This window comes from Symphalangus syndactylus, chromosome 10, assembly GCF_028878055.3.
Source record: "Symphalangus syndactylus isolate Jambi chromosome 10, NHGRI_mSymSyn1-v2.1_pri, whole genome shotgun sequence".
Lineage (NCBI taxonomy): Eukaryota > Metazoa > Chordata > Mammalia > Primates > Hylobatidae > Symphalangus > Symphalangus syndactylus.
The window spans coordinates 13,027,714-13,041,816 of NC_072432.2; the positions used below are offsets into that span (position 1 = coordinate 13,027,714).

General features: G+C 45.5%; 1 protein-coding gene across 3 annotated transcripts in view; it reads right to left on the minus strand.

The window, feature by feature from the left end:
- The window catches only part of ITIH5 (inter-alpha-trypsin inhibitor heavy chain 5), a 133,377-nt gene that overhangs the window by 96,861 nt on the left and 22,413 nt on the right, over window positions 1-14,103 (minus strand). Inside the window, exon 1 of one of the 3 annotated variants that reach the window (XM_055296466.2) lies at window positions 8,242-8,454. The exons of 1 other annotated variant lie outside the window; for it this stretch is intronic. In XM_055296466.2, coding sequence (XP_055152441.2) covers window positions 8,242-8,331 — 90 coding nt within the window. In that variant the 5' untranslated portion in view covers window positions 8,332-8,454. Of the gene's footprint in view, window positions 1-8,241; window positions 8,455-14,103 lie in introns of those variants that run through there. One more of the 3 variants, XM_055296469.2, reaches the window with a different exon arrangement.

Sequence of the window (14,103 nt, forward strand, 5' to 3'; positions counted from 1 at the left end):
GGTTCAATCCAGAAAGGCGGGACATCTCGAAGGTGGTGGGGGTTTCCAGGTTATACGTAGATGTAAAAGTTTTCTGATTGGCAATTGGTTGAAAGAGTTATTATCAATAGAAAGGAATCTCTGGGTTATAATAAGAGATTGTGGAGACCAAAATTTTATATGCAGATGAAGCCCCCAGGTAGCAGGCTTCAGAGAGCATCAACTGTAAATGTTTCTTATGAGACTTAAGATCTGTGTTGATGTTCGTGCTGGAGGGGTACAAGCAGGCATGTCGAACCCCCACTTCCCAGACCCCCACTTCCCATGATGGTCTGAACCAGTCTTTCAGGTTAAACTTAGAGGGACTTGGCCTAGGGGAGGAAGTCCATTCAGATGGTTGGCGGGCCTTCAGATTTTATTCTTGGTTTACAAACTGAACACTTCCTAGGAGTATATCGGTTTTGGAATTCTAAAATGAGGTGAGGCTGGGCACGGTGGCTCACTCCTGTAATCCCAGCACTCTGGGAGGCCATGGCGAGTGGATCACCTGAGGTCAGGAGTTCAAAACCAACCTGGCCAACATGGCGAAACCCCATCTCTGCTTTAAAAAGACAAAAATTAGCTGGGCGTGGTGGCAGGCGCCTATAGTCCCGTCTACTCAGGAGGCTGAGGCAAGAGAATCGCTTGAACCCGGGAGGTGGAGGTTGCAGTGAGCCGAGATCATGCCACTGTACTCCAGCCTGGGCAACAATGCGAGAGTCCGTCTCAAAAAAAAAAAATTAAAAGTAAATTAATTAATTAAATAAAATAAAATGAGGTGAGATGTACAAGACACTGTGAAGGAAGGCCATCATAGGGACCCTGGGCAAGTTCTTTATCAGTTCTGTAGGATCATCTCTTGCCCTTCCCTCCCTAAATTGTGGAGCAACCTGGGGACCACTTAAAATAACTATGGTCAGAAGGAAAGCCCAGCCCCTCTCAGGTATTAAGTTCCCTGACTGATCTAAAGTATTTTCTTTGAAGTTTTCTCTTTTGTAAAATAGGTTTTCTGAGAAAATAAGCATGCTTCAAGGAGAACAAGAGAAGCTGGTTTTTCATTTTTGAGATGACTATCTGATGTCTCAGGGGATCACTATGGCCACACTTCAGTCCAAGTTTCAACTCAGCTTGACCCAGAATCAAAACTTCCCAGTACACATACATTGCTGGTGCCAGCTAGGATTGGAATTGCAAAGGACATTAATACCATCATCGTTTTTAGTTAAGAATTCCTGATCCTTTTTATTGTTTGAGTGTTTTCCCAGTGCCTTTTAAGAAAGTAGGGGTGGAGTCTGGGTACAGAAAAGTAACTGACTCCCAGCTTCAGGCAAAACTGCCATAAATAGTCATCTTAGAGCTTCCACTGACTTCCTTGAGGCCCCAAATCATGGACTGAAGAGATGGTGCTACCCAGCTGAGGTTATTTCTCCAGTATCAGAACAGAAGATCTCTAGACCACAACTTTTATTAAGAAAAACGTAAGCCACCATCTCTGCCACCAAGGACCATTCTATCTAATTTTCAAAAATATATATACTCACGAAAGCACAATAGACAAAGTGAGTTTTATAAGTTACAAAAGAAATAGATGAAAGAAGAGATCACTATCCTCTTGAGTGACCATGAGAGGCTTTATGAAGGAGACAGGGCTGCAGCTTAGCTGTGGAGATGTGTCTTGGAGTGGGATGAAAGGGAAGAAGAAAGTTAAAGAGAATCAGTTTCAACACAGGAACAATCCTCAGAACATCAACTTCATAGATCTGCACCTGCCTCTAACACAAATGGACCCAGCAACATCACCACCAGGAAACAGAAGGTGAGATAAAGGCTTCCTTAGCACAAGCATGTGTCAGTAACATCATCAGAGCTGTGGAGTGTGGAATCTCCAAACCTACCCCGTTATCAATTAGTGCAACTATAGGTGGAAAATAAAACCTGCCAGTGCTGCTTAAGTGTTTATAATTTGACTGACAGGGGTTCTGTTTTTCTTCCCAGGATCCATCAGAGCATCAGACCATGACTGAGGGAGGAAGAGAGATAGGTACTTGAGTCATCTCGAGAGTCCATCCATGGGAAAGAATGGGAGGCAGGAGGAGAGAAACAAAGCCTAATTCTTGAGCATAGACACTCCACCTTTGGGATGGATGCTTTAATGACCCAGCTGACTTCAAGACAGATGTAAAGCGAGGTTTACAACCTCCACTCTTCCTTTTGAGCTGTAACATTGTATCCATGACTCTAGGTCCCATGACACAGGCGTCCCCATCCCTGGGGCGTGGACAGGTCCCGGTTGGTGGCCCGTTAGGAATCGGGCCACACAGCAGGTGAGCAGTGGGTGAGCCCGCATTACCGGCTGAGCTCTGCCTCCTAATGCTCCAGGCACTAGATTCTCATAGGAGGCAAACCCTATTGTGAACTGTGCATGCAAGGGATCTAGGTTGTGTGCTCCTTATGAGATTCTTACTGATGCCTGATGATTTTAGGTGGAACAATTTCATCCTAAAACCATCCCTCCCACCCCCAGTCCGTGGAAAACTTGTCTTCCACAAAACCAGTCCCTGGTGCTAAAAAGGTTGGGGACTGCTGCCATAACAGATCCAAGAGCGATTACACTGAGGCCAGCTTCAGCCAAACACCTTCAACTCACTGAAGTCACGAGTTCCCAGAGGAATCTGTACAAGGAATTTATCCACCACCTGGCCCCATTCTTCTGAGGGCATTCTGAAATGCTGAAACCAAAACTGAGAAACTAAAGGGCCAATTACCTCAGAGATCTGCTATAGGACCTGGAGCAGAACCAAGGGCTAAATGTTGGAAAGTCACCTGAGATGCCATTTATCATGTGGGCTGAGAACAGTCAGTCTGAGAATATTCCCATTTGGGTAATTCTATATGACTCACCCAAGATTTTTCTTCCTTGAAAGTAATGTTGCTGCAAGTTGTTTAGCTATTAACCATTTCAATTTGGGGTGCCTATCACCTTGGTAATAGAAGAAGAAACTTGATATTCCAGCTAAAATTCCAAACAATTTCCTGAAAGATTTTTTTTAAGTTTTTTTGAGGCAGACCCTCAACTCATACCACCCAGGCTGGAGTGCAGTGACGTGATCACAGCTCACTGCAGCCTTGACTACCCGGGCTCAGGTGATCCTCCCACCTCAGCCTCCCAAGTACCTGGGACTACAGGTGCATGCCACCATGCCCAGCTAATTTTTGTATTTTTAGTAGACATGGGGTTTCAACCATGTTGTCCAGGCTGGTCTTGAACTCCTAGGCTCAAGCTATCTGCCCACCTCAGCCTCCCAAATTGCTGGCATTACAGGTGTGAACCACCGTGCCTGGCTGACTAAAATTTTTTAAAAGCAAGTGCCATTAGGCAAGTCACCCTGCTTATTTTCTTTCCCTATAAAATATCAGGGGCCGGGGGCAGTGGCTCACGCCTGTAATCTCAGCACTTTGGGAGGTCAAGGCAGGCCGATCATCTGAGATCAAGAGTTCGAGACCAGCCTGGCCAACATGGTAAAACCCCATCTCTACAAAAATACAAAAATTATCCAGGTGTGGTGGTGGGCGCCTGTAGTCCCAGCTACCTGGGAGGCTGAGGCAGGAGAATTGCTTGAACCCAGGAGGCAGAGGTTGCAGTGAGCCAAGATCACGTCACTGCACTCCAGCCTGGGGGCAACAGAGTGAGACTGTCTCAAAAAAAAAAAAAAAGAGAGAGAGAGAAAAGAAAAATCAAGGAACTGGATATTGCTTGTGGGAAAATAATGAGTGGTTCAGAGCCCTCCTCCTAAGAAAAGCTCAGGTCTTTATCCTCTGGCCCCCATCTTCCTAAATCGACCTACTCCACTGTTCCTCAGATCCAGAGACACCCGGCTGGCATTCCCAGCAGCAGCGCTGACGACATGATAAGCAAGATCTCCTTGTATGTGAGCATCCAAGGACTTGGGGAAAGTGCTAGTTAGGAACACCAAATCACACACAACTCATCACCCAGTTCTCAGGACTTCCCCACCCTTCCTTTCCGCCCTCAAGAAATAGCATATGGCTGCTTTGGGAGTGACCAAATCTCTGGAATTTCTCCCACAGCATACTCCTTCCACACTGCCCTACAAACTCATTTCAACAATCCAGCCCTGCACATAGGGAGATGTTATTGAATGGCCAGAAGCTTACAAAATCTTTCACTGGCTTTGTTTTTTAAAGAGTTAAAAAAAAAAATGGCTGTCTTAATTTTTTTTTGTTTTTTTCCCCCCAAAATGCAAAGATTTGCCTCTGAGTGAGAATTTATAAGAAATTAAAAATCTGGAAATGTCCAATTCAGGGAATTAGAAATGTATTACCACAATATATGTTTGAATTACGACTAGCATGTATTGCACATCACCTATGGGCCATGAGCTACAAACACAAATCACATTTAAACAAATTCAACTAAATTATAAAGGTGAACGTGGCTTGCTATTTGAAGGATTTGCTGAGAGCCCCAGCTTTGGGGTTCAGCACACCTGTACTCCAATCCACGCTTTGCACTTAGTACGTTGTTGCAGCCGTCACTTCTCAGAAAGGACTTCCTGGTTGTCCTTTGTCAAATAAGTACATTGAGACATTACAGCAGTAGTAAGAGACTTAACCAGGCTGTGCATAAATAGTAAAAGCAGCTAATATTACCTAAGTGTTTACTACATGCAAATGCTTTGCCTGAATTAACTCTTTAATCCTCAAACAACCGTAAAAGCAGAAGTGTGTTATTTTTATAAAAATTTAATTATTATTTAGATGCTAATAAAACATAAGCTCCAGGACCCCTCACTTGTGCAAGCCCCTAAAAATGCATGATATTTGTGGTGCCTGTCAGATTGTCAAAATGTGTAATTTGTTGTGCTTTCTTTATCATTCTAAGTAAATGGTCATTTTAGCACCTAACTTTGTAGTTATAATTTGATACTTTTTGCCTTCAAGAGGGTCCTGCAAATTGTGTAAACTTTACTCTCCTCCCAAAGCCTAGATCCATCCCTGCCTATGTAGTAGGAATTATTAACAATTCTCTATTGCAGATGATGAAACTGAGACCCAGAGAGGTTAAGTGATTTGCCCAGGTACACACAGCCAGTAAGTGATGGGGTCCAGATTTGAACCCAGGCAGTCTGGCACCACATGGAGTACTCGACCAGAATACATTATTGCCTCTTATTATTTTCACATAAAGCTCCTAGCAAACTCCCTGAGACATAGGGATATTACAGATAATAACTGGTGGCTTTTACTATTCTGTCAATCTAAAACTGCTTTGATAATAATGGGAATATAACTCTATCTTTATTTAAAGACACCATATAAATTTAAGCTAACAAAACAGATAACTCTGTAGCAGACAGTTTTTATACAAGGGATTTTCTTTTAAATACTAATTTCCCAAAATATCCTTTAAAAATACTACTATTCAAAGTGTGCGGCTAGGCACAGTGGCTTATGCCTGTAATCGCAGCACTTTGGGAGGCCAGGGCAGGTGGATCACTTGAGCTCAGGAGTTTGAGACCAGCCTGGCCAACGTGATGTATTTTTGTCTCTATTAAAAATACAAAAATTAGCCAGGTGTGGTGTAGTGCACCTGTAATCCCATCTGCTTGGGAGGCTGAGGCATGAGAATCACTTGAACCCAGGAGCCAGAGGTTGCAGAGAGCAGAGAGCCTGCCACTGCACTCCAGCCTGGGCGACGCAGTGAGATTCTGTCTCAAAAAAAAAAAACAAACAAACAACAAAAAAACTAAAATGTGGCCCATGGACCACCTGCATCAGAATCATCTGTGCCCCATCCCAAACCTAATGGATCTAAACCAATGGAAGTGGAACTCAGGAAGCTGAATGTTTAATGAACACCCCAAGTGACTTTTTCCACCCCAAGGGTGAAAACCACTGCTTTTAGGAGTCATTCCACTATGGGTTACTGACTACCCACTGTCTACAGATGGGGTGAAGGGTGAGAGGTGAAGGAACTTGAACCAAAGGTGTTACTGGTATATTTCCAATTACAGGTGAATGACAAATAACTGCAATGCAAGTTAATAGTCATATTCAGCTATATTAAAATATAGCTGAATATGACTATTATATTATAGTCCTATAATATGACTGTTATATTATGTTATATTATAGTCCTATAATATGACTATAATAGTCATATTCAGCTATATTAAAATTTGCATAGACATACATTTTTAAAATTAAGTTTACATACAATTTTAAAGACCATAATGATGGAGAATAGAGTGCTCATTACACTCCCAGGTTCTGTTCTAAGATTTAAGTATATTAATTGTTTCACTTTTCAAAACCCTAAGTAATTGCATCATCCCCATACAGAGATAGAGGCTCACAAACGTTAAGTAACTCCTTAGTAAGTGCAGACCCAAGATTTGAACCCAGAATTCTGGTGCCAAAGCCTATGCTCTCAAGCCCTATATCATAAAAACTAAATATAAAAAAGAATGGATTAGGGATAAAAGGTAAAATTGCAAGTTCATAGAACTTTATACCTTGGATTTTTTTTTCCTGATTTAGTAATTTTCAAGATAAATAAATATTGTGCTGGGTTGAAGCCAGCATGAAATCACTAAAACAGGTCAAAGCCATGTTTTTCTATGATGGCAAGTCCAGAGACTGTGAAGCCTACTTGAACTTGGTAGATGTTAGAGTTTAAACAGCCTTCCTAGTTCAGACACAGAATCTTTGTTTCAGTCCATCCCACACTCTCCTGTCTCCACGCCCCAAAAAAAGTTTCAAGATCTTTACCCTAAATTCCTTCACTCAGCACTTCAACAGCAGGAGTCTAAGACCATGGCCAGCATTAAGTGCTGACAGTGTTTTAAGCATTCAGTTCTCACAACCCTGTCATTTCTCCACATTTCACAGAAGAGGAATGTAAGGCTGAAAGGCACTTGCCCAGGGTCCCAGAGCTGATAAGTGACAGAATCAAGAATCAAGAGGTCCCAGACATCCTGGCATCAAGCCCACGCCTTCAGCCATCTACTAAAACATCTCCCAGTGATTGAGTGTCCACTGTAAACCAGGTGCTTAACACAAAAGTAGCTGAGTCCTTGCAAGTTTGCTCAAAAAGAGCCGCATTCCCTGCCCTGACCAACGAGGACATGAAGGCTCTGAGAGATTAAAGGGCTTGCCCAGAACACACAACTAAAGCCCAGCCTGTCTCTGCATCCAAAGCCTGCACTTTTCCAACATCACTACGATGCCTCCTGGGATTTTATTAGCTATTCGCCCCCTAGAAGGAAGTATCATTACTACCATTTTACTGTTAAGCACATTCACAGGACAGAGAACATGAAGATAACTGTCTTCATATTTAGGCAGTTGGTCTTCAAAACTGCTCTTCAAAACAGGGGCTGGAAAAGGGAGAAAAGGTCCGCCTACTTGTATCTTCCTCCCGTCGTGCACAAACACGCTGGAAGCTAAACGGCTTAAATATTTAAATGGCATGTGTGTGAACAGCACTTCTACTTTGTGACAGGGCCATGTTGCACATTAGCTCGCAATGCTATTTGTGTGAACCCGCTTCATACTTTTTAAAGACAAAAATGCCTGTCTATTCATCATTTTATTGACATTTCATATTTGCAGGTTTTATTCGCCTGTGAGGTTAAGACATTTAAAACACAAATCCTGACAAACGCACAGACCAGGAACTCAGACGCTTTGGCCACTTTTAAATGCTAAACCACTGGTAGGTAGTCACTAAATGGGAAAGTCGTGTTCTCCCGGTTTTCAGATGGGAAAAGCTGAGGCTTCCAGGAGTCTAGAACTCCTCTCAGATTGCCTTTCTCCCTGGACCAACTGGGAATGATGATAACAGCAGACTGCCCCCCCACGCGTGGTAAGGAAAAAACCTTGTAATTATAATAACTTTTGGAGCTGCCCCAGAAATTAACAACGAAGAACAGAAATCTGCTCAATGAACAGGAACCAAGAAGAAAACTCGGCTCCGCAGGACAAGTCCCGGGCACAGTTCTACTGGAAGCCTCAGGCCAGATCAGGCACCGCGGCTCACACAGAGCTGACCCACGAGTGACCCACAGAGGGGGATCCCTGGGCCTCTGCTGGGATCCAGGGCGACGGTCGAAGGAGGCCCAGGCAGAAGCTCCGAGGCCGGGTCGGCGGAGGGAAGGGGGCGGCCGCGCCCCGGCCCTGGCTCCCCGCGGCTCCACTTACTTGCTCCGAAGAGTGGCCCCAGCTCTGCGCCTCTTCCTGCGACCCCACACACAGGGACAGCCCCAGGCACAGCCCCAGCAGCAGAAGCATGGCGGGGCGAGGGCGCGGGACGCTCGGGGACCCGGCGGGACACGCTTTGCAGCGCCCAGGGCTCCGGCCACTGCGGGACGCGCTCGGTGCCGCCCACCCCACGGTCCCAGCCCGGACCCCGCCCACCCCGTGGTCCCCTCCTGGACTCCGCCTACCCCGGTCCCAGCCCTTGACCCCGCCCACCCCACGGTCCCAGCCCGGACCCCGCCCACCCCGTGGTCCCCTCCTGGACTCCGCCCACCCCACGGTCCCAGCCCGGACCCCGCCCACCCCGTGGTCCCCTCCTGGACTCCGCCCACCCCACGGTCCCAGCCCGGACCCCGCCCACCCCACGGTCCCAGCCCGGACCCCGCCCACCCTGTGGTCCCCTCCTGGACTCCGCGTACCCCACAGTCCCCTTCTGGACTCCAACTCTCCCACCCCCAGCCCATACCCCACCTCCCCGCCCCAGACTTCCCCAGACCCTGCCTCTCTTGACCCCCCAACAGCCCGGGCCTCGCCTCCCTGGGCCCCAGTCAGGACCCAGCTTCCATAGGTCCCCAACCCCAAGTGCCGCTTCTCCACGCCCCCATCTCTCCCCACCTCCCCAGTCCCGGCCCTACCTCTCCTGTCCCTGTCCCCACCGAGGCCAACTTCCCGGACCCAACCTACAGCCACCCCCTTAAACCCGGGCCCCGCCTCCCTGTGCGCCCCCACACCAGGCCCTGCCTCCTCCCCAGCCCCTACCCCGCCCCGGGCTGGCTCTGTTCTGGGAGAAGGCACTCCAAGCCTGCTTCGCCGCGCACAGCAGGGGCCACTTGTGTTGGCCCCACGGACCCCTCCCACACCCTCCCATCCTGCAGCTGTGACGCTTAACTAAGGACCAGTCTCCTCTGTCGAGCCTCCTATTCCGTTTCTTGCCAACACCCTCTGCCTCCTGGGCCCCCATCCCACACCCCCCCGCAACTCTTTCTTCCTCTCCCTCAAGGTGCGTGCAATATGCTTCTTTGTGGACTTGCTTAATTTCTGTCGCCAGAGGACGCGAGAAAGCCAGCCTGGCCCCCGCAGCTGCCAGCCTGAAGCCGGCAGATCGTCACCTCTGCATTGGCCACAGACGCTTAGTTGGCAGGACAAAGGGTACTACCTGCGGTCTAGCGCAGGAGGGACTGGCAAGGCTGCCGGCCTTTAGGTTCTGGACTAAGGAGAAAGAGACGAGACGAGGGAAGTATCTTGGCAGCGTGTAGTATTTCTGAGTTTCTGGTTATTAATCATGAAAGTGAGTGCCAGTATGTATCTTAGTTACAAACTATTGGTGATACTTCCATCCTGCCCTTGGAAGAGTTCTTATCCACCAGCCGTCCACACCTGGCCTTCTACAGGCTGAGTGCGTCTTTTTTATATGGTGATACACATTGCAGTTGGGGCTACTTGTTTATTTCATCTTGCAAAGGATGTTTTTTATGTCTCTGTGACAATTTCATCTAAATAGATGAGGTGAGTGACAGACCTTAAGGACCAAAAAGAGGGAATGGGCTAACTTCGGACCATGGAATAGAGAATAGTATTCCATGCAGGATATTATGGGGCCGTTAAATAATCATCGCGACGTCTTCAGAAACATGGAGAATGTTGATAGTGTAATCTAAAGAGAAAATCACATCACCAAATCGTATCAACAGTATGATTGCAATTAGGTAGAAATACATATGGATGGACATAACTAGAAAAAAAAACATGAAAAATAAAAGCAGTGGGTAGGTTAGTTTGTGGTGAGATCCTCGAAAATATCTATTCTTGTTGAAATGCTCTTTGTTTAATGAATTAGGAGAGGTTAAAAACAAACACCTTGCTACTGTGAAATAAATGAAAGGAAAATTATTGTCATTAGCAGTTAATCCTTTAATAGCCTAACCACTAGTCAGCATGCAACCAATAAGAAACAACTGTAGCTGGTTATTTTTCCCTCAAGAGGAAAGTAACTACTTGTGAACCAGAAGTTGAACTGGACAAAGCCGGGTTATTTGCAATGGGGAACCATACAGCGGCCATTATTTCAGTCCATGATTGCAATAGAGGAGAGACTCCATCGTCTTTCCTTCCCTGCCATCCCTCTCCCTTGAAATGCTGAAAGGGCCCACACTAAACTATTTTTGCCTTTATATCTGATCTCTTTTTTTTTTTTTCCAAATTCATGCTAACTGGGTTTTACAGCAGTTTACATTAGTTAAGAAAAGTGAGTTTTATTTTCTTCATCTGGGAGGACCCTCTGATTCTACCCTAGACTGTGGTACTAATGTGTTGTTTGTTTAATATAAAGCCAGTTTCTCCAATTGGATCAGTTCGTTGAGGACAAGCCTCTCCCCCAACTTCTAGCACTATGCTAAATATATTGTTAGCACTTAAGGGCCTTTTGATGAATGAGATTAGTAGATGGGAGGAATGAGTGTGGAGGGTAGTGCCAGGCTGTGCCAGGGAGGTGGGGCTGGGCTGTAGTGCAAACTTGACCTCTACCTAGCTGTAAGACTTCATAGAGTTTCTGAACTTCCTATTATTTTCAAGCTGTAATAGTTCAATATTCTATGTGACACCTGTGTATCTGTATGATGATCTTTAAAATCTAGGTAGGTATGATAAAAATAAGACCTAGTGAAAGTTTTCCAAGACTGTCAACAAGCAAAGGCAGTGATTTATGTCAGCCTTATAAATAAGGGCCAAGGTGTCCCCACATATATTTGTCCTTTGATTCCATGTTTCTCATTTTACCTCCAGGAGGAGCTGAATTTCCAGTTACTGAACACATAAAATCTCAAAGCTAGAAAAGACTCTGCAGGATGTCTAGCTCAATTCATTCACCAGGACCACGTGCCATGAGTGACAAATCACAGAGAAGGCCCCCGGAGTTCATGGACAGTATCTAGATAAAGAGCTCAGCGACAAGGGACTCAGAGTCCAAGAATGAACAGGAGATGTTTCTCCTGGGCAAGAGATGCTGCTCTGTCCACGCCACTTCTAGGAAACGATTCCCACAAGTAACTGAATGATGGGCCAAAGTATTCTAGAATTGTCGAATCACACTTGTGAGAGTTATCCCTTTATCCTGGTCTCCTACTGGAGACTACCAATAGACAGGCCCAAAATCATGGTCAAAACAACCATGACTTAAAGAGATTAAAGAGTTGAAAACAGGCTGCATATTTGTTTTCTTTTAAACCTCTCCTTTGAGTTTACATCCTGACATCCCATAGCTCCTAAATCCAGCTATGGTTACATTCAAGCCACCACCCAGTCCTTTGGTCTCCACCTCCTCTCCCTCTCTCATCCTCCCTTCTCAGCCTCTGTAAGGCCATTGTTCTATTCTGGGCCAGCTGTTTCTCCCCATCCTTGGTCTACTCCTTTTTTATCTACTTATATGGCCTTGTGTGTCTCTCTTGGCCAACTGAGAGCTCTAGAATCGGTAGTTTTTTACAACCTTGGCTTTTTTTTTTTCTTGATTAGAGGGGACTACTAGGGAGGAAATGGGTTCCTTTTGACTTTGACTTGGTGATTTCTCAGGAGCCCAGTTATAGCCTGTCAGGAGTCTAGTTATACCCACTTTTCATCTGCTTCACCAAGCACTGAGTTTTGTCCACAGAGATCTGTGAAGGAAGAAATAGGGAATGCAGTTTTCTAATTTATGATTGGTGATTGCTGAACTCAACTGTTCACAAAGTGTAACACTTACCATATTTTAATTATTGGCTTGCAGATTTGAGACCTAAATTAGACTCTGATTTCTTCATGGTCAAGGATTCTATCATTCTTGTTTTGACATCCTCAGGCTCTGACACATGGCCCGGAATAGAGTAGACGTGCTCTATGTTTGATGAATGAATGAAAAAATGTATATCTGCCATTAGGTTATCCTGTGCTAGTTGTGTATGATATGACAAGTTTTAGACAGACTCTGTGACCTTGAAGAAGTTACCATTTAGATATGAAGATGGAGCTAACAAAATGGACAAAATTTGAACTCAATAGTGATTTCCTAAGAGGAGAAGGGACAAGATTGTGATTGCAGTTGTGGTCTGGAAGTCTTCATGAAGGATGTGAAAATTGATATTTGCATGAATTTGATTTTGAAAGCCAAGTGGAGAAGAGAAAACATTAAGGAGACAGAGGAAGGAGGGGGAACAAGAGTGGAAAAGGCTTTGACATTGGGGAAAGAACAATATAAAATTCTGAGGTTCAAGTCTGGGCAGTTGCTTGTGGAATTTGGTGGGGGGTGGGGAGGCTGAAAAATGGGAAAGTATAACACAGTGGTCCCAAACACAAATCTGCCAACCAGTGCAGATTCCTGACCGCATTTTCTCCATCTGCTTGTGAAAGGAGAAAACTGAGTTATTATGGTGTATTTATGTTTTTTGTTGTTGTTGTTGTTTGTTTGTTTTTTTAAACTTTGAGACAAGATCTCTGTCTCCCAGGCTGGAACACAGTTGCGCCATCTCAGCTCCCTGCAACCTCTGCTTCACGGGGTCAAGCAATTCTCCCGCCTCAGCCTCAACCATGCCCAGCTAATTTTTGTATTTTTAGTAGAGACGGGGTTGCGCCATGTTGCCCAGGCTGGTCTCAAACTCCTGAGCTCAGGTGATCCATGCACCTCAGCCTCCCGAAGTACTGGGATTACATGTGTGAGCCACCATGCCCCACCAACTTCTTACTTTAAAGAACTGTCCTTTGCTCTGCTCTAAGTTTTTTGTTACTCCTTGGTCAATAACAATATTGATAACACTGCCTTACTGTGAGGCCGTGGGGTGGAGAGTGAAAAGAGTATGTGCCCAGGGGAGGTATGTATGTTGGGGAGGGAATGGTAAACCAGGATCTCAGGAAAACAGTGGAAAACCTGCTTAGCTGGGCATGGTGGTTCATTCCTGTAATCCTAGCTACTCAGGAGGCTGAGGCAGGATAATCACTTGAGGCCAGGAGTTCGAAACCAGCCTGAGCAACATAACAAGACCCCCATCAAGAAAGAGAAAAAGGAAGGATGGAAGGAAGGAAGGAAAGGAAGGAAGGAAGGAAGGAAGGAAGGAAGGAAGGAAGGAAGGAAAGAAGGAAGGGAGGGAGGGAGGGAGGGAGGGAGTGGGAAGGAAGGGGAGAGGGAGAGAGGGATGGAAAGAGAAAGAGAGAAGGAGGGAGGGAAGAAAAGAAAAATGGAAGGAAGGGAGGGAGGGAAAGAAAGAGGGAAGGAAAGCAGGAAGGAGAGAAGGAAGGAAGGAAGAAAGGGAGGGAGGGAGGGAGGAGAAAGGAGGGAAAGAAAGACAAAGAGAGAAAGGGGGAGGAAGGGAAGGAAGGAAGGAAAAGAAAGCAGGAAAGAAAGAAAAGAATAACCTTCTTGATGATACAGAAATCCTGCTCACACATCCCACAAATGTAGTAGCATGCACATGCAACTTACAACAACGATTACTATTTCTGTTTCCCATGCTGGTTGCCACTACCAATACTATAAAGTGAGTAGTTGAACATGAGTACTTTTCCAATGACATCAGTGCTGTTGGCTCCCTATCCAGTATTCATCCAGGCTGTGACACCTGTCCAGAGTCATATATGTCAAGAGCTCTATACAATTATGCCTAATATGAAATGCCAAAGGAACGCAAGCCTCTGGCAGTGATCTCATCAAATCTGCACATGCATCTACTGTTTGATCCACCAAACCCACTTTGGAGACTTTATCATGTGAATGAACCTGCTCACATACAGAAAGGTGTAGGTACAAGATTATGCATTACAGCATGAATTTGTTTGTAATGTGCA